We start from the raw sequence: 20,747 nt of genomic DNA, 5'->3' as shown, positions 1-20,747 counted from the left end.
TATTTCTTTTTGCTCTTTTGAATATACTTGGTACTTATATTTAAGGATATGTCTAGAGTACTTACTTAAGTGTAGATCTGCTGTGTCACAGGGTATATGAATGTTCAACTTCATGAAATAGTGTCAAATTGTTCTCCAAGTGGTTGTAACAATTTATGCACCAGCAGTGTATCATAGTCCCTTATCCACATCTGCACTAACTTCATAAGATCAGATTTCTTAATTTTTGCTAAGTTAGTGGGTAGAATGGTAGCATGTTGTGATCAAATTTGCATTTCCTTAATTACTAATGAGGTTGGATGTCTTTTCATGGATTATTTGCCATTTGTGTTTTTTCTCCTATGAAATACCTCTGTGTGTCTTTTGTTTATTTTCTTTTGGTCTCTATGTCTCTGTCTGTCTCTCCTTTTCTCTCCCTTCCTCCCTTTCTTTCTTTATTAATTTATAGGAGTTCTTATACTCTGGATACTAATCTTTTATCAGTTATGAGTGCTACAAGCAGGCTCCCCAGTTCATGGCTTATGTTTTCATATCTTTATGTTGTCTTTTTAAACAAAATTTCTTAATTTTAATACTGCTGACTTTATCAGTCTTTTCCTTTATGGTTAGCCCTTTTATTTCTTGTTTAAAAAATCCTTCCCTCCTTGAGGTCAAAATGATATCCAATACAATCTTTTTTTTTTTTTGCGGTACGCGGGCCTCTCACTGTTGCGGCCTCTCCCATTGCAGAGCACAGGTTCCGGATGCACAGGCTCAGCGGCCATGGCTCACGGGCCCAGCCGCTCCGCAGCATGTGGGATCCTCCTGACCCAGGGCACGAACCCGTGTCCCCTGCATCGGCAGGTGGACTCTCAACCACTGCGCCACCAGGGGAGCCCCCAATACATTCTTTTAAAAGTTGTAAAATTTTTCCTTTCACTTTAAATACTTAATACATTGGAAATTGACTTTTTCTATGCTAACCCAGTGGTCTCACCCTAATTTCTTCAGCAATCTGCATGCCAAGTCTCTCATACATCAGGTTTCTATAAATGCATAGGTCTGTTTTGAGCTCTCTACTCTGTTCTACTGGGGTCAATTTATCTGTCCCTGTACCAACATCCTACTGTATTAATTTCTATACCATTATAATAATACTTGATATCTGCTAGGACAAGTCTCACCACTTACTTCATCTTCTTCCTCAGGAGTATCTTGCCTATTTTTCCCCTTTGATTCTCCATATAAATTTTACACTCAGTCTTTCAAGTTTCATGAAAAACCCTAGTGGGATTTTCATTGGAATTGCATTGAAATTATAGAACACTTTGAGGATAATTAACACCTTTGTAATATCCTCTTTCAATTTTTAAACATGGTATAATTCTCCATCTGTTTAGCTCATTTTTAATGCCGTTTAGTAAAGTTTTATAATTTCCTCTCTAAGCTCTTACATATCTAGAGCAAAGGTCCTTCCTTGTAAGTCTGTTTCTGTTGTTTATTGTTTCTTTTGGTTCTTGAACATGGTATCTTTTTTCCATGCGTGTTTTGTTGTTTTTGACAATGATATGCTAAGTATCCTTGGAATTTTATTTGTGGGATTTTTTTTTTTTTGAGGGCTCGGATGAAGTGTGGTCTCTCAGAGAGGATTCGCATTTGATTCTTCTAGGTACATTTTTTTTAAAAAGAAATATATTATTGTATTTTACGTAAGTGTTGGTCTGCTACTCAGATATTGCTTTCATAATGCCATTCCCTACTGAAAAGAATTAGGCCTTTTTGGAGAAGTAGCCAATACTGAGGCTGGGTCAGGAAAAGTATAAGATGAGCTAGGAACATCTTGTTAAGCCAGAACATTTTTTAACAAAGTGATCAAAAAATGATGCGAATATGTAAAAAGATGTGGGAAGCAGCTTGAAGAGACTCCCACTGGCCAAAGCTGGTACCTTCTGAGCATCCTAATAGTGAGAGTAATGTAATGTATTCTACCACTGAATAACATAAGAATACATAAGTCCATACTGAAGGTAGATAGATAGATGGATGGATGGATGGATGGATGGATGGATCAATAGATAGATAGGAAGGGAAGCTCCTTTATACAGTAGAATGCCAAATAATAACTGGAAAAGAAATGACGGAATTAGAAAATCACTATTTTGCAATATAGTAATAGTTGGTTCAAACAAGAAGCATCATAGCTAAACTAGAGGGGAAGGTTTGATGAGGAATAAAATATTTATTTACATAGTTTCAAAGTGCCTCTCTACAAATTACTTATTAATTACAAAAGAAAAAAATAGTAACTATAGTAGAGAGGCTTGGCAGACATCACCTTAATCAAGTGATTAGAGTTAGTATCGTTGATAATGGCACTGACTGACATCGTGTGCCCCTAATAGGACACACTGGAGAGACAGTATCACATACGTGGTTTTCCTGCAGAAAAAGAGCATAACCAGAGTCACATCGTGAGGCGGCACCAGATCAACTCAGTCTAAGGAACATTCTACGAGGTGACTAGACTGTACGCTTTAAAAGCGTGGTAGGGAAGGAAGAAGTTTCCTCTGTCCCCTGAGGTTCAATGGATGGGTCTGTGAAATAAACTGACAAAAGACAGATTAACAGGAGAAAAGCACACACATTTTATTTTATGTTAAGGGTTTTATGTGACACAGAGGAAGTGACTTCATGGAAAGAAGAGAAAATCCCCAAAGAAACAGCTAGCCTTGGAGGCTTTTATACCATTCTTACAAAGGACAATACACTTTAGAGAAGGAACAAGACAAAGGAAAGGGGTTTCTTTTGTTATTATTATTATTATTATTTTATTTATTTGGCTGTGTCAGGTCTTAGTTGCAGCACACGGGATCTTCATTGTGGCACGAGGGCTCTTCGTTGTGGTGCACAGGTTTCTCTCTAGTTGCAGCTCACGGACTCCAGAGCGCATGGGCTCAGTAGTTGCGGTGTGTGGGCTCTCTAGTTGTGGTGCGTGGGCTCTAGAGTGTGTGGGCTCAGTAGTTGCAATGTGCGGGCTTAGTTGCCCCTGGCATGTGGGATCTTAATCTCCTGACCAGGGCTCGAACCCATGTCCTCTGCATTGGAAGGCAGATTCTTAACCACTGGACCACCAGGGAAGTCCCGGAAAGGAGTTTCTGGACTCTTTAGGGGTGGTAATTGTGGAAGGTGAATATGTATATGGGGCACCCTGGTGGTAGATAAGGGTTACTTAGCAAGATTTGTTTACATAGATTCTTCTTGGTGCCATCTCTACATATGGTGATAAGGTTGTTCTCCCCTCCTGGGATGGGAATGGGGGACATCTTCATAAGGGGATTTTATGCCCTCCTTTCAGGCAGCTAGGGAGAGGCAAAGAGCTCATCCGGTGTTTGCTTTTTCTCAGTTGCCTTCAGCTCACAACAATTCTTATGGCAGGGTGGCATATTTTGGGGTGACATTTTCCGTTCCCCTACAGAGTCAAGGTTTTAAAAGCCAAAGAAAAGCTGAGGAAATGTTCCAGATCAAAAGAGACTAAAAAGAGATATGCCAACTAAGCCCAATGCATGTTCCTAGATTGGATGCTGGGGGAGATGGAGCTAAAGAACACTACTGGGACAATCAGTGAGATTTAAATATGGACTGTAGGAGTGAAGTAAGTCAGAAAGAGAAAGACAAATACCGTATACTAACACATATATATGGAATTTAAGGGAAAAAATGTCATGAAGAACCTAGGGGTAAGACAGGAATAAAGACACAGACCTACTAGAGAATGGACCTGAGGATATGGGGAGGGGGAAGGGTAAGCTGTGACAAAGCGAAAGAGAGGCATGGACATATATACACTACCAAATGTAAGGTAGATAGCTAGTGGGAAGCAGCCGCATAGCACAGGGAGATCAGCTCGGTGCTTTGTGATCGCCTGGAGGGGTGGGATGGGGAGGGTGGCAGGGAGGGAGACGCAAGAGGGAAGGGATGTGGGAACAGATGTATATGTATAACTGATTCACTTTGTTATAAAGCAGAAACTAACACACCATTGTAAAGCAATTATACTCCAATAAAGATGTAAAAAAATTATAAATAAATAAATAAAATAAAATAAAATAAAATAAATATGGACTGTAGATTAGATAGTACTATTGGCATTGATGTTAAATTTCCTAATTTTGATAATTGCACTGTTGTTATGTAAGAAAATGCTTTTGTACTTAGAAAATACATGCGGAAGTATTTAAGGGTGAAGAGTCATTGTATCTGCAACTTACTCTCCACTGTTTCAGGAAAAATAGATGACAGATAGATAGATAGATAGATAGATAAAATGATAAAACCAAAGAGGCAAAATGTTGGCAATTGGTGAATCTGTTTGAAGAATATAAAAGAGTTCTTTCTACTGTTCTTGCAACTTTAAATTTTAAATTATTTCAAAATTAAAGGTCAGCAAAAAATTGAGAAAAACCTGGTGTTTCACCAAAGATAGTGAAGTAGCACTGGCTTTGTTAGAAGCACTAGCCCAGTACGTGATCAGTGTTTTCAATTATTTCCTGTGTGTTCAAGAAGGGTGTGTATTCCTGAATTGTTGGGTACAGGGTTTTACATATGTTCAAAACTTCAAGGTTGTTAATTGTGTTATTCACATTGTCTTTATATAATTTTTGTCTGCTTAAGTTATCAGGGAAAGATGTATTGAAGTTGTTTGATATATTGTTGATTTGTCAACAATGAACAATTCTATTCATTTTTGCTTTATATACTTTGAAGCTACTTTCATTAAGTGCAAATAAATTTAAAACTGTTCAACATTCCTTCATGCACTTTAAATCTTACTTTTGGAATAATTTTCCTTTCTTTTGATATAAATCTTTTAGAACTTTCTTTAGTGTCGGCCTGTTGGTGGCAAACTCTGCTTTTGTTTCTTAAGGTAAACTCTGATTGTTGAAAGGTAGTCAATGCTAAGGTTTTAATTGTAGATTGACAGTTATTTTCTCTCAGAACTTTGGAGATACCATTTCCCCAGCTTTGTCTTCCATTGCTGCTCTTGTGAAGATTGCTCTTAGCCTAATTGTAGAGAAGTTTACTTTTAGCCTTATTGTCTTTCCCTTTTTTCAGGTGATCTCCCATTTTCTCTGGATGTTTTAAAGAATTTTTTCTTTGCCTTTGTTACTATGCAGTTTTCACTATAAGGTGTCTAGCGTGGATTTTTTTTTCACTTACCCTGCTTGTTGCATATGGTGCTTCTTCCAATTATGAATTCATGGTTTTTTTTCATCAGCCATTTTCTTTTTGAGGGTTGCCTCTATTCCATTCTCTCTTTCTGGAGCTCCAGTGAAAGATTATTAGACTATGTCTTTCTATCATCCATGGTTCTTATCCTCTCTTTCATATTTTCAGTCTCCTTGACTTTCTGTGCTGCATTTGGATAATTTCTTCAGCTCATGCACCAATTCTTTAAATCTCTTTTAAACTATGTATCCCTTACTTTTTACTACATATACAAAAGCGTATGTTATTCCATTGATGAATAATGATGACACTTACAGAATAAAAGTACAGTTGTAAATTGGAGTTATTGTCATTACTCTTATTGATTTCATTATTGTTGTTTGTCCAGTAAAACTCAAAAAGTAATGAAATAGAATAATAGGCATTTTCCACTGTTTACTATATTTGTTCACTCTCTATGTAACTGTTAGATGTTGAGTGTTTACCCTGGGATTCCTCTTCCCCATTTTTTTTTCTTTTCAGAGTGATAAGAGGGAAATGGGCAGGGAAAAGATTACAACAGAAGAAAAGGGAAAAAAATCCTATCTTGCTAGGCATGCAACCCTGTAGGATACAAACTGAATGCCTTTGTAGGAGGCAGATGACATTGGGTGAGCGTTAGAGCCTTTGTCTTAATGAAACTAATTATAACATGTAGTGCAAGAGCCTCTCATTCACAGTAAACCCTGGGGAACAGCAGAGTCCGTGGGAAGCCCAGAGCAAACTGTTAGATTAAGGAAACTATACAAGTAAGACATACTGGCTATTCCCAACACTTACAACCACCATCCTCTAATCTCCCAACATCTTTTCTTCTCTTTCTGCTACTTTTTCAGACCTTAAAAGATTCCATTAGCAACTTCAGTGAAGAGAAAACCTCAGTGTTTTAGGATGATTACACTGTTTTGGGTTTTGTTTTTACTTTTTTGTATTGTGTTAAAATATATATAACATAAAAATTACCATTTCAACTATTTTCTTTTTTTTTTTTTTTTTTTTTTTTTTTTGCGGTACGCGGGCCTCTCACTGTTGTGGCCTCTCCCGTTGCGGAGCACAGGCTCCGGACGCGCAGGCTCAGCGACCATGGCTCACGGGCCCAGCCTCTCCGCGGCATGTGGGAACTTTCCAGACTTGGGCACGAACCCGTGTCCCCTGCATCAGCAGGCGGACTCTCAACCACTGTGCCACCAGGGAAGCCCTCAACTATTTTCAAATGTACATTTCAGTGGCATCGAGTGCAGCCATCACCACTATCCATCTCCAGAACTTTTCATCATCCCAGAATGAATACCTGTACCCATTAAACAATCACTCCCTGCTACTCCCTCCCCTCAGTCCCTAGCAGCGACTATTCTACTTCCTGCCTCTATGAATTTGACTACGCTAGAACCTCACATAAGTGGAATCATACGATATTTATCCTTCCATGTCTGGCTTATTTCACTTATCATAATGTTTTCAAGGTTCATCCATGTTGTAGTAAACTGGGTTTTGTTTTTTTTTTTAACATCTTTATTGGAGTATAATTGCTTTACAATGGTGTGTTAGTTTCTGCTTTATAACAAAGTGAAGCAGCTATACATATACATATATCCCCAAATCTCCTCCCTCTTGCATCTCCCTCCCACCCTCCCTATCCCACCCCTCTAGGTGGTCACAAAGCACCGAGCTGATCTCCCTGTGCTATGTGGCTGCTTCCCACTAGCTATCTATTTTACATTTGGTAGTATATATATGTCCATGCCACTCTCTCACTTCATCCCAGTTTGCCCTTCCCCCTCCCCGTGTCCTCAAGTCCATTCTCTACGTCTGCATCTTTATTCCTGTCCTGCCCCTAGGTTCTTCAGAACCATGTGAACTGGGTTTTAAAGAAGGATTTATTTTGGTAGACAAGTCCTCTATTCAAAACTAACCACAGGCAGCTGCTGGATTTAGAACTATGGAAAGTTGTCACTGCCTGAGAGATTCTTTATGGTCAGATTTCTTGCTGAAAACTTCCAAATATAAAGAGTGGCCCAGGGAAAGCAAATGGAAATATCATGTCACTGCCATATATCATGCTGTTCTGAATTAATGTCAATAGTGGAAAATGAAATACTGATTCACTTCTCCCAACAATGTTCTTATGTACTCCTTGCACCTCCCCAAACCTAAAACTCCTGAGATGGTTTATTTCTCCAGAGATTGCCTAAGGAATTTGAGGAATCTTTTTCTTTCTTATGGAAGAATTTGTTCATGCTCAGAATAGAGAAAAGACTAGGAAGAGAGCCAGAAAAAGCAGAAAATATGTAAGCTGTCTCGTCTAACTTGACTGAAGAACCACAGTTGGAGCAGTAAAATGACCCATTGCATCTCTCCCTTCTGGAAGGATTCACTCTTTGATATCACCAGGTCTTTTTTTCTCCTGCATGTGAAGTTCTGCTTCATCTACATGAGCTGCCCCAAGGGCATCTCCACAGAGCAGAAATCCTCTGAGAAGCCTAAAGATATGTAGGGTAAGAAGAGCCACAGGAATGAAGATTTAAGAACAAAACAGAGGAGTAAAAGGAAATAGGAGCTGGTTCCCTATCTAGACCTGAATGTCCAGATTATTTAAAATGTTTGCTTTGGGCTTCCCTGGTGGCGCAGTGGTTGAGAGTCTGCCTGCCGATGCAGGGGACGCGGGTTCGTGCCCCGGTCCGGGAAGATCCCACATGCCGCGGAGCGGCTGGGCCCGTGAGTCATGGCCGCTGAGCCTGCGCGCCCGGAGCCTGTGCTCCGCAACGGGAGAGGCCACAACAGTGAGAGGCCACAACAGTGAGAGGCCCGTGTAACGCAAAAAAAAAAAAAAAAAAAAGTTTGCTTTAAGGCTAGTCTGGGATGGGCAAAATAGATGATAGCCATACAACTTGTTTAAGAAGCAAATAAAAAATATGAAAGCCACAATACTTGTTTACAAAGCAAATGAAAAAAAAACAGTTCTGAAGAATAAATGAAAAAAATAGGAAGATGAATCATATAGTTTTTAAAGAACAGTGCTTACCTGAAAAATATCTTTCCTTTTCAAACTTAAGGTGTACAGCCTTATTTTCTTACCAGTGCACTGATGTTTATGATACGGATATTCTAGGTCCTGAAATACAATTGATTTAGGAATTTTGTTTGTCTTGTAAGTGTTCTAAGTGCATTGCACATGTGCACACATACACACTATATATATATATATATATATATATATAACCTTAGACTCCAGATTGTTAGGTGAGAAAGGTTTTAACCTGCCCCTAAGTGAAGCTTAAAAAGAAAGACTCAAGAGAATGCCTATATGGCACCAACCATACAAATGCAAATACAAATGGGAATTTCAACCAAATATTAGCATTTTATTTCTTAGTGCAAATATCTTGTGTTAGACTGCAGTACTTGCACAATGGCCTTAAAGTCCAGCTTTCTCCAATATGTTTACACCATTGTGTACACTGTTCTAGTGGTGCAGAAGGTAAAGGGCACTAAGAAACTGTAACAAAAAGGGCTTCCTTCTCGGCTCCCCAGAGCCACCAGTATGAAAGGACATAAAAAGGCAACAAGCTTTTTCTAAGCCATGAAAGCCTTTTGAGGGGAGGGGAAAAAAGTGGACTACAGGTCCACTACCTAGCAATGACTATGGTTTGAACCTTGTTTAAAATGCCCGCAGGCCTTCTGGTGATTTGCGAGCCCCTGGTTTTCTGGAAGGTGTTAGGGTACTGGATGGAGGGTTGGTTTAAGTCTTCAAAAGCTGTTAATTTCCATTTCTATTTTGTGTCAGTTAATAAACAATTACATGTGTTTTATACACACAGATACATAAATATGTGTGTGTGTGTGTGTGTGTGTTTTCCTTCAAAAATGAAATGATTTGAGACCTTTCAAGTATGCATAGACAAGGCATGAGGGGAGGTGGATGGAGACAGTTTGATGGTATTCACCACCTCAGTTTTTCAGCTGGCTTATCTCACTGTTGACCATTGCTAGCAACCAGGATGTTTTTTAACCATTTGGCAGTTTCCTATTACTTTTATTATTCTCCATGTATTGTTTAATTTTTACCTTTTATATCTGTTGCTTTAAAGGCAAGAAGCAAAAAGGCCATGGATATTTAAAAACAAGCTAGTAAGCAGTCTTAAAATGATAATAATTCTAAAAATTCACCTCAAGATACTGTGCACCAGATTCTTAAGCTATATTTGCCTGATCAAAATTCTTTTCTTTTTTCTTTTTTTTGGTCGTGCTGCATGGCTTATGGGATCTTAGTTCCCCCACCAGGGATTGAAGCCGGGCCCCGGCAGTGGACGCGCCGAGTCCTAACCACTGGACCGCCAGGGAATTTCCAAAATTCTTGTGTCACATATCAAGATGTCTCTTGTACATGAAAAATCAGTAAAAAGAAAATATGGTGGCCATTTAATCTAAATTAGCTTTTTAACAACTAGGGATAAAGACAACCTGTTGTTTGAGGAAAACAAAAAACAAAAAACTACCTGCAAAACTTAGTCTGATACCTCTAATTTATATGTATACAAAATTCTAAGAATAAGCTAATTGATTATTTTACATGCAAACCAAATATTAGGTCATGAAAATAGTTTTTGTGTCTTTTGAGGTGATAAGATACAGTTAAATGTCAGTCTTTCTTTTAATATATATTCTCTCCCCAAACTAGACACAAGATAAAAATTATTCTTAAACTTGTTTATCAAGAAATCTGCTTTCTCCTACACAAAGTAAGTTAAATAACATGTGTCTACAGTCAGATGGAAAAAGTAAAAATTTATCATATGTAATAAATACGTATGAATAATATTAAGGACCATTTTAAAATGAACTTCATAATAACTCTTTAATAATATGATGATCTATAATAAAATGTTTTACTGAGGGCTTTCCTGGTGGCCCAGTGGTTAAGAATCCACCTGCCAATGCAGGGCACACGGGTTCGAGCCCTGGTCCGGGAAGATCCCACATGCCACGGAGCAACTAAACCCGTGCGCCACAACCACTGAGCCTGCACTCTAGAGCCCGCGAGCTGCAACTACTGAGTCCACGTGCCACAACTACTGAAGCCCACGCACCTAGAGCCCGTGCTCTGCAACAAGAGAAGCCACCGCAATGAGAAGCCCGTGCACCACAACGAAGAGTAACCCCCGCTCACCTCAATTAGAGAAAGCCCATGCAGCAATGAAGACCCAACACAGCCAAAAAAAAAAAAAAAAAAGTTTTACTGAAATTGTCTTCTTTATCATGCCACAGCAAAACGTCTAGACGATTAAGGGAGTTTGCAAGATTATGTGTTATGGTGAAAGGGATTTGGCATCAAAACTCGGGAAGTATTAGACCATGGGGATAATCTCTGTAATCAGTCACCTGAACCATTCTCAAAAGATTTGTAAGAGTTGGGACTTCCCTGGTGGCACAGTGGTTAAGAATCTGCCTGCCAATGCAGGGGACAGGGGTTCGAGACCTGGTCCAGGAAGATCCCACATGCCGCGGAGCAGCTAAGCTCGTGCGTCACAACTATTGAGTCTGCGCTCTAGAGCCCACGAGCCACAACTACTGAGCTCACGTGCCACAACTACTGAAGCCCCCATGCCTAGAGCCCGTGCTCTGAAACAAAAGAAGCCACCGCAATGAAAAGCATGTGCACCGCAACGAAGAGTAGCCCCCACTCTCCGCGACTAGAGAAAGCCGGCGTGCAGCAACGAAGACCCAACACAGCTAAAAATAAATAAATAAATAAAGATTTGTAAGAGTAAAAATGTGCATTATTAGCAAAATAGATCTTACTTCTTACTGTTCCTGAGGAAGTATCCTCCAGTTTGACTAAGTAGGAAAGAAAATTTATATTTCTCCCTATTTCATCTATTTTAAGATGCACATTCTCTGTTAAATCAGGATGCATCTTAAAATCAGCAGCATCTTACAGTAGCCGTCAGCCATGCTTCAGTTATGACTGTAGTTACCACTGTACATGTGTGGACATCAAACATGGCAGCATCAAAACTTGCAGAATGGGTGTCAGTAACTTGGAAGACAGGAGACCTCTTTTTTTTTTCTTTTTAACCCCTAGGAACAAAATGGTTGTGGAGAAGGCGTGAATCAGACATGTTTAGCAACATTCTTTAAGCTGGAGTCAAAAGTGGGCTAACACGTAACTGCAAGGTCAGCTTACGAGCCCCAGCACCAATGACTCTTGGTTGTTTTATGGATTATTCTAAGAAATGCTGTATCATCAAACTCCTGATGATACCGTCAAAGGACGATACCATGGATAAATACAGACATCAAAGAGTCTGAGTCAAATGCTGAATGTCAAAAAGTTTGATGAGGGCTTCTCTGGTGGCACAGTGGTTGAGAGTCTGCCTGCCGGTGCAGGGGACATGGGTTCATGCCCCGGTCCAAGAAGATCCCACATGCCGCGGAGTGGCTGGGCCCGTGAGCCATGGCCATTGGGCCTGCGCGTCCGGAGCCTGTGCTCCGCAACGGGAGAGGCCACAACAGTGAGAGGCCCACGTACCGCAAAAACAAAAAAAAGAAAAAAAAAAGTTTGAGGAGTACCGATACCAATTTCTTCCACTTAATATTCCATTTTTTTTGCATGTATAAGTATGCTATATGGTGAAATGATCTGTCTAATTAAATTTGTAACAGCCCTTTCAATGAATATGAAAGAAACATTCTGATCATCACAGTTTAACTTGTGGGTTTTTTGTTTGTTTGTTTGTTTTTTGGTTTCTTAAAAGTCCATACAATAATGATGCTTCTTACAATGATAGCATCTTAGTTTCAGTGAAAGAGGGTATTCAGTTTGGAGATTCAGTACTTTCCCCTCCTCTCATAGATTGTTAATGAGCTTGAAGGAACTCAAATGTTTGCTTTCTATACTAAATGCCCATTGCGTTCCATTTTAACAAAAAGCTGCATGCTGTTTTTATTTTTGTTTAACATAGGGACTTTTTCTGCCAAGACTTTTCATAGTATGTGGCCCCTATCTAATTGTCCTCAGAGTATTTCTTGGGAGGTGAAATGCTAGTAGTTCAGTTTTGCATGTATGGGTTCCTTGAAAGCATTGGGTTGACTCTTATTTCTTTGTTAGGGGTGCAGGCTGCATCTTTATTGAAATGTTCCAGGGTCAACCCTTGTTTCCTGGGGTTTCCAACATCCTTGAACAGCTGGAGAAGATCTGGGAGGTAAGAGGAGAATTCCTCTTAGGAAGAAAAAAATATATGCATTACAAACTTTGAACCAAATTTTCCTTAGAGACAAACGAAGCAGTCCACCTGCTTTGAGAGAGTAAGCCATATTTTAAGGGTTGTGGAAACTGTGGTATTTGCCAGGGGCATAAGTACCTTGGGAATGAGTGGTCAGGACCCCCCCGTTGTCCCGTGGCAGCCCATGAATCCACTTGCTTCTGGTGATTATTGTCTCAACCTCCCAGGGCAATTTCTGCCATTACTAATTAAACACATCCCTGCCCTGCCACCCCCAGCTCTAAGTCTACCATATATTTGGCCCTGGATCCTTGTCAACTGAAGACAAGACACTGAATTTTCATAGAACCCTGAAAAAACAAAGGCTTCCCATGTTAGTGTGAGAGAAGTATGCTGTGTATCATGCTCCTCCAAAACCAGATTCCTAAGGTAACAGGGTGCTTTTGTGTGTGTGGTTCCATTTCTTTATTCATTATTTATCCCTCCCTCATTTGCACCATTATGTACTTCATTTTTATGTCCCTGGTAGCTTGTATGCCATGTACTATAGTCATTTATATATTGCTGTCTTTTTTTAGATGATTTTAAAATTGTGGTTAAATATATATAGCATAAAATTTACCATTCTAACCATTTTTAAGGATACAGTTCATAGCATTAAATGCATTCACATTGCCGTGCAACCATCACCACCATCCATTTCCAAAACTTTTTCATCATCCCAAACAGAAGCTCTGTATCCACTCAGCCAGCTCCCCATTTTCCCTGCCCCCAGCCCCTGGTAACCTCTCATCGACCTTCTGTCTCCATGAATTTGCCCATTCTAGGTTTTCATAAAAGTAGAATCTTAACAGGATTTGTCCTTTGTGTTTGGCTTATTTCACTTAGTGTAATGTTTTCAAGATCCATCCACATTGTAGCATGTGTCAAGTGCTTTAAACTGGGGTGGGGGGAGGGTATCGCTTGTATCCTGGATTCTGCTCCCTTTCAAGTTTGCTTGCTTCAAGCAGGCATCTAGAGCATACTTGCTAACAGCTTCCCAATCAGGTATCTTGGGAACTATTGCAGAGTGGGATTTTTGTGTGCAGGTGAGGAGACTTGTCTTTTCTCAAACTTCTTTATGATTTTGATCCAGTGGCCCCAAATATTTTGCCTTTCCAGGAATGGTATAAAAGTTTCATTTTTGAATGGTGTCTCCACTGTGGAGTCCTTCATTTATTTTTTTAAAAAAAGCTGAGTTTATCTTTAATGCACACATGAAGGTGAGGAAAATCCTCAGGGAACATTTAGGAAAAGGGAAGAGTTAGTTGCTAGTGTCTGGAGGGTCAGTGGCTCACCTTTAGGAAGATATTCTGTGCAAACCAGTCTAGTGCTACAGATTCATGACCCAGAAAACATTGTGCTTTGTGAATGTCAAAATAAAGTAAAATGTCCTTTGTGAAATTAAGACATTTTATAGAGATTAATCACTGCCATTAAGCTTTCTTTTGGAAACATTGGGGATATTATGGAGGAACATAGGAAAAATTGGGATGCATTCACAAACTAAAAAAAAAAAACATTTTTCAAGCCAAAAGTTTTGTTTGTTTGTTTTCTCTCAAAACTACCCTGCGGGGCTTCCCTGGTGGCGCAGTGGTTGAGAGTCCGCCTGCCGATGCAGGGGACGCAGGTTTGTGCCCCAGTCCGGGAAGATCCCACATGCCGCGGAGCAGCTGGGCCCGTGAGCCATGGCCGCTGAGCCTGCATGTCCGGAGCCTGTGCTCCGCAACGGGAGAGGCCACAACAGTGAGAGGCCCGCGTACCGCAAAAAAAAAAAAAAAAAAAAAAACACTACCCTGCAAGACCAAGAACTGCTACCTTCAAAAAGTATCACTGGATGATATCATCATCTAAACTGGAGGCAGCCTAATGTAATTAATGGCTTTAGAGTCGAAGACCAGCATTTGAATTCTAGCCACTTTTTAGCGAGACGGACGTGTGCAAGTTATGTAGTCCCTCTGAACTCCAGTTTCCTCATTTGTTAAATGGGGCTAGTGATAATGACTTTCTAACCTTGCTGTGAGAATTTCATAAGATCAAATGCATAACAAGCCCCATGTGCCATAAGTGCTCGATAAATGTTTGCTTTCTCTCTCATAGAAATTATTTTCATAGAGGTGTTTCAATGACCAAACCGTTAACAGGCATTTCCTAATATTTCACCTAATTGTTCTGTTCTTCCACTTAATATTACTTCTTGTCCACATTAGAGGAAGCTTAGCTAGCACTGCCTAGACCAGACCCTGCAGTGATCTTTTACACATTTGAAAAGTTTTTCCTAGCCATTAAATCAGGACACAATATTTATTGGACACTCATTGTCTTATAAGATGTTACAAGGCATGGAAAAATGGAAAGAATAGGAAAAATGCATGATCTATGCTTTCACCTGTTGTTCAGTCTAGGTGGGGTGATGGGTGGAATATAAGTAAATATATGTAAAACACACATAAACTATGTATAGATGCAAAATGATGTATGTATATATAGATAGTTAATAAAAATTATAATACTGAGCTAAGGTAAGCTAATAGGATATTTGAAGAGTTATATATAAACTGAATTTTTTACATTACTTCCTATTTTTAAATGATCGTGTTCTTAAAAGCAATCATTTTACAGTTCTTTGCATTTAGCATAGCACTTAGAAATCATGGGACAGAAAGAATGAGTTAGACGTTTCCCAGGACCTGATGGCTCTCTAGCTATTGGTTCAAGTTTCTGGGACTGGTCTTGGTGGCTGACACTGGCCATCTGAAGATGTTTTAGGTAATTCAGTAAGTGAAAATTTTGGACTTGTATCTGGACATAAAGTACCAAAACATGAGTGATGCAGCCAAAACAAATGTGTCTTAACAAATGGGTCCAACAGGTCCCGCCCAGGAAGCCATGTTCACGTCTACCATTATTCTTATCACACTGCAATAAATCAGAAGGACTTTATTTTGACATTTATGACAACTCATTACAAATATAAAACAAGTAAACACATTAGAAATAACACTGGCTTGGTGTTAGTAGACATGAGTTCTGAACCCAGCCCTAACTTCAGGTTAGGTGGTAACTCAAGTCTCATAATTTATCTCCCTGGGTCTCTAGCATCTTAAAGTATATTTGATTTTCTGACTCCATGAACTTGTGACCTCTTTGAACAAAGTGTTAAGAGAATATTGTAGCTTCTATCATTTTTAATCATAATATTCTTCTCTGTTTATTGTCCCCTCCCCACAAGCCCCGTGGTTATTCCTCAGGTTTATTGACTTGTATAGCTCATTGTTGATTTTCAATCTGTGCTTATCAGGAGATAGTTCCATATTGCTTAGTTCTCCTTTATGGGCACCAAGAGGTCAGATTCATTACATCTCTTTTCCCCCCTGGTTCTGTCCAAGCAGGTAGAGGCCACAGTTTTGTTACCACATCTGTAGTTCCATGCTCTGAGGACAAAGAGAGAACCACATTCAACAGTGTGTTATCTCTTACACTACTACATCCCAAGCAGCTTGGAAATTCAAACATTACAAATGGCTCCTGAGTTGTGTTTTACTAAAGGTGGTCTATTTCGGGTTCTATGATACTTGATGTAGGAATTGCTTCTTTGAAAGTAATGGTCTAGTCTACATCTCCCAACCTCTAATCACAACTTTTCTTTACATTTATTCTGAGATCTCACACTTAGGAATAAAGACATAATAATAAGTCCTGAATTTTTATTTTACCATCTTTCTGAAACGCCTCCGTGTATGTGTGTGTGTGTTTATATCTGAATGGCTGTCATCGATTTTTAATCAATTTTTTAGAAATCTAATTCTTTCAATAAGTATTTTTAGCAAATAATACCAGATGTAGTTCTAAAATCAGAATAAAATAAATGATGCAGACTTTAAAGCCATTAATCAAAATGCCTTCAGTTTCCATTCCAACAAAGGCAGAAAACAGCCCTTGCAGCCCACTGTGGTTTCAAACACAGCACTCACTAGCTGCCTTTTAAGAGCCTTCAGGGAGGGAGTAAATCAACAATTTTTGGTTTTCAGTTTCCCAGTCAGTGAAGCGGAGATTGAGTAATTTTCTCAAGTGAAAACGAATTCAATAACTTTCAAATAAAAACTGAGCATCAAATTTCCAAATAAAGGATATTGAATTTTTGTTTGAACTTTCAAAATCTCAGGCTTAAAGCTTTTAGCACAATATTCCAAAATTGTTGGTACCCATTTTGTTGGCTTTAATTACACAATAATACAAAGTAACCAACAATTCTGGTAACTTTCACCTTAGTGAAAATATGGATATGGTCGTTATTTATTTCCTTTATCGCTTTCTCTTCATTATCTTTACTTTCTTTCATTGTGCTTTGCCAGGCAACAGAAGATGTAGGGGTACGTGTGAATCATCCCACCCACTTCTTTACATGCACATCTGTGCAAATACATAACATGGTAGGCTAACAAAGAAGAATTAGCTTCCCATCCTCTGGCTCTCTCCCACAAAAGAAGAATTAGTCCAGTTGGTTTTTCAAAATGGATTCCAGGATTCTTAGTGTTTCCTCCAGCTCAGGGTGGCTGCTAGGAAAAGCCTGTAATCCTCTCAGTGGCTTTTCAGTTTGTTTAGGGAATGGATCAAAGAAAGAAGCTTCTACTGGGTGGCTTAATTTTTTTATTATGTGAGGGAAAATGGCGCTTCAGTGTCTTTTGTTTGAGGACAAGCTTAACAGGCACCACAACGTGTACTTCTCGGCTAGAGTCCTAGTCAGCAAGCTGGTAAATATTAAGAGCCTACTGGATTCCTCATTGATTATTATCAGTCATTGTTGGGCAATTGACTTCCTGCCATAACAATTGGGCCAGCATCTGTATCCAGCATTTTACAAATGGATTCACTAGGCTTTTTCTATGAGAGGTGCTTCTATAAAGACTTGTACTGAGATATGCTTCTAAGAAGAATTATATTGTAGTGGTGTATGAAAACTACTAGTGTTTTATTAATATTTCACAAAACAATATTATTCTGGCTCCTAGATATAACTGACATTGGGCTTTTATGATTGTCTTAAAAGAACGGTAAGATTTTGCCTACAAGGGAACTCACAGTAACAGCACCATCTAAAATCTGAAGTGTTTGTCTTTATACTCCCAAAGACTTTTTATAGTAATTAAAAACTAAAGCTTCAGTTTGGTAATCCAAAGTACAAGTGGGCTCTTTTTCAAGTGATGGTGTTAATATCACTATCCACCAGTTAAAAACCAAATACCATGTTCCAAGCTGCTGGGCCATAGAGAAAACAAGCAGATGAGATGAATTTGGTAGAAAAGACTAGAGTTAGGTTTGGGATCATTTTTAGCCAACATTCCACTGCTTAAAGGTCAGTAATCTGAATCCTTTTTAATTTGAGCACATCGGGGAACAGCTGAATGCCCATGCTGAGGCATAATTTAAATTGTCAAGTGTCTCCTGTTGAGACATATATATATAAATACAGTCATCTGATGTAAGGCAAAGGGACACTTTACCACTCCTGTCTTTTTATATTCCTAACTCCCAATGCAGCATCCTAATGTATGGTGATCATGCAGTACAGCAGACATACCTCGTTTTATTGTGCTTCATTTTATAGCACTTTGCAGACATGCTTTTTTTCTTTTTTTTTTTTAACACATTGAAGGTTTGTGGCAACCCTGCGCTGTCAGATGATGGTTAGCAATTTTTAGTGAGGAAACATTTTTAAATTAAGGTATGTACATTGGTTTTTTAAATTAAGGGATGTGCATTGCTCTGTTACACACTTAATAGACCATAGTATAGTGTAAACATGACTTTTATATGCATCAGGAAACCGAAAATTTGTGTGACTCACTTTACTACAATATTAGCTTTATTGTAGTACCAAACCCATAATATCTCCGAGGTATGTCTGTAGATATTTTGGGATGAGAATATGACTTTAAGCAAGGTTATATGATCTGTATTAGTCAGAGTTCTCCAGAGAAACAGCACCAATAGGAGATATGTATGTATTTGTGTGTGTGTGTGTGTGTGTGTGTATCTCTTGTGATTCATTATGGGAATTGGCTCATGTGATTTCATGGAGGCTGAGATATGTCCTTTGCAAGCTGGAGAACCAGGAAAGCTGGTGGTATAATTCAGTCTAAGGGGACCACTGGTTTAAGTCCCAGAATCTGAAGGCCAGAGAACTAGGAGCTCCAACGTCCAACGGCAAGAGAAGACAATGTCCCAGCTCAAGAAGAAAGAGAGAAAATTTGCCCTTCCTCCACCTTTTTGTTCTATTCAGGTCCTCTATCAATTGGATGATGCCTCCCACATTGGTGAGGGCCAATCTCTTTATCCAGTCTACCGATTCAAATACTAATCTCTTCCAGAAACACCCTCACAGACACCCCAGACATAATGTTTTACCAGCTATCTTGGGCATCATTTAGCCCAGTCATGTTGACACATAGGACCGTAGAAATACACTGCAGTTTTGCCCACGAAACTGCAAATGTTGGAAACACTAAAGTTTCTTTCTCTTACACATCAGCTGGCATAATGTGACATACATTCATTTCTTCCTTCTTCCTCCCTGATGTGTCCTTCATGTCTCCATACCTGCTCCATCCACCTTATCGCCCCCTCATCTTTCTTTGTCTTTCTTTGGCTTTATATAGGTGCTGGGAGTCCCTACAGAGGATAGCTGGCCTGGAGTTTCCAAGCTACCTAACTACAATCCAGGTAATATTGGCTTGAGCTTCCGAAAGCTCTGAGAATTAGCAGTGTGAGAGCACTGACCACACAAACAGGGTGTCCCTCTTTAATTGTTAACAGTGTAGATAGCTCTAGACAGATTTTTTTGTTTTTTGCGGTATGCGGGCCTCTCACTGTTGTGCCCTCTCCCATTGCGGGGCACAGGCTCCGGACGCGCAGGCTCAGTGGCCATGGCTCACGGGCCTAGCCGCTCCGCGACATGTGGGATCTTCCCGGACCGGGGCACGAACCCATGTCCCCTGCATTGGCAGGCGGACTCTCAACCACTGCGCCACCAGGGAAGCCCTAGACAGATCTTTAGACTCATATTCCTTGACTAATCTTTTTAAGAGGAGGACTCTCAACCACTGCGCCACCAGGGAAGCCCTAGACAGATCTTTAGACTCATATTCCTTGACTAATCTTTTTACGAGGAGGACATCATTGAAATAGTTGAGGTTAGATCAGTTCTCCAACTCTGTAAAACATAAGTAACAAGCTGAATAACAATCTGGAATGACTGTTACTGTGGATTCCACAACCATTATCCAAATACCCAATGGCTTAAAAGGACAACTCAAAAGATGGTCTCATTTTTGAGCCCAGTGACTATCATTGAGTTTATTTGCTAGGTTATTGTATCTCATAAAGTATAAAAAGAAAGCTAATACAATAGTGGGGAAGTAGAGGCTCAATGGGCCTAGGACAAGCCAGGTAACATGTCTCTAGATTGTATCAGAGTTCATCCATTGTCTCTAAACCTAACACTTGGTCATTTTCTGTCACACATTTTGTCCTCCAATACTGGCTCCTGGGGGTGGAAGTGTTGCCATGGGGGATGTCTTTGAGAAATGGTCCCAAGGACATGCCAGAGAGGTCAGATTACCCAGTTGTCACTTTAAGGATGTTGAGACAGAAGAGAGGAGGCAAGCAATGAGCTATAGGATGAAGGGCCATATCAGAGGTTGAGAAGCAAGTAATGAACATACCAGAGCTGGACTCTTGCAGGAAGGATTAAAGGGGAGGTATAAATATGTACAAATTAGGGAGAATGTGGCCCAAGTCTGATTTTCCAGTCTCTATATTATTCCATTGTCCCGTAACTAAAAATGGAATCTCCCCAAATTGTTGTCGTTACTAACTTTGGTATGAGGTTATCCTGGAAGGGTTTTATGAGAGCAAGAAATTGTAAGGAGATTTCAAAGACAATTAAAATGGAAAACATGGGCTTCCCTGGTGGCACAGTGGTTGAGGGTCTGCCTGCCGATGCTGGGGACACGGGTTCGTGCCCCGGTCCGGGAAGATCCCACATGCCGCGGAGCGGCTGGGCCCGTGAGCCATGGCCGCTGAGCCTGCGTGTCCGGAGCCTGTGCTCCACAACAGGAGAGGCCACAGCAGTGAGAGGCCCGCGTACCGCAAAAAAAAAAAAAAAAAAAAAAAAAAAGGAAAACAAAAGACATAGGAGGATGGGAATTTTTTTACTTTTCTCTCCAGCATCTAATAGTT

At 39.8% G+C, this 20,747-nt stretch overlaps 1 protein-coding gene across 2 annotated transcripts in view; it reads left to right on the top strand.

Annotated features, from left to right (window-relative positions):
* CDK15 (cyclin dependent kinase 15) overlaps positions 1-20,747 on the top strand; it is an 88,067-nt gene that overhangs the window by 37,414 nt on the left and 29,906 nt on the right. For both annotated transcript variants that reach the window (XM_060106766.1, XM_060106765.1), the window contains exons 9-10: positions 12,353-12,446; positions 19,166-19,229. In XM_060106766.1, coding sequence (XP_059962749.1) covers positions 12,353-12,446; positions 19,166-19,229 — 158 coding nt within the window. The remainder of the gene's footprint in view (positions 1-12,352; positions 12,447-19,165; positions 19,230-20,747) is intronic.

This window comes from Mesoplodon densirostris, chromosome 8 (genome assembly GCF_025265405.1).
Source record: "Mesoplodon densirostris isolate mMesDen1 chromosome 8, mMesDen1 primary haplotype, whole genome shotgun sequence".
NCBI lineage: Eukaryota > Metazoa > Chordata > Mammalia > Artiodactyla > Ziphiidae > Mesoplodon > Mesoplodon densirostris.
Note: the sequence above shows the minus strand (reverse complement) of the source record. Positions and strands in the feature narration are given on the sequence as shown.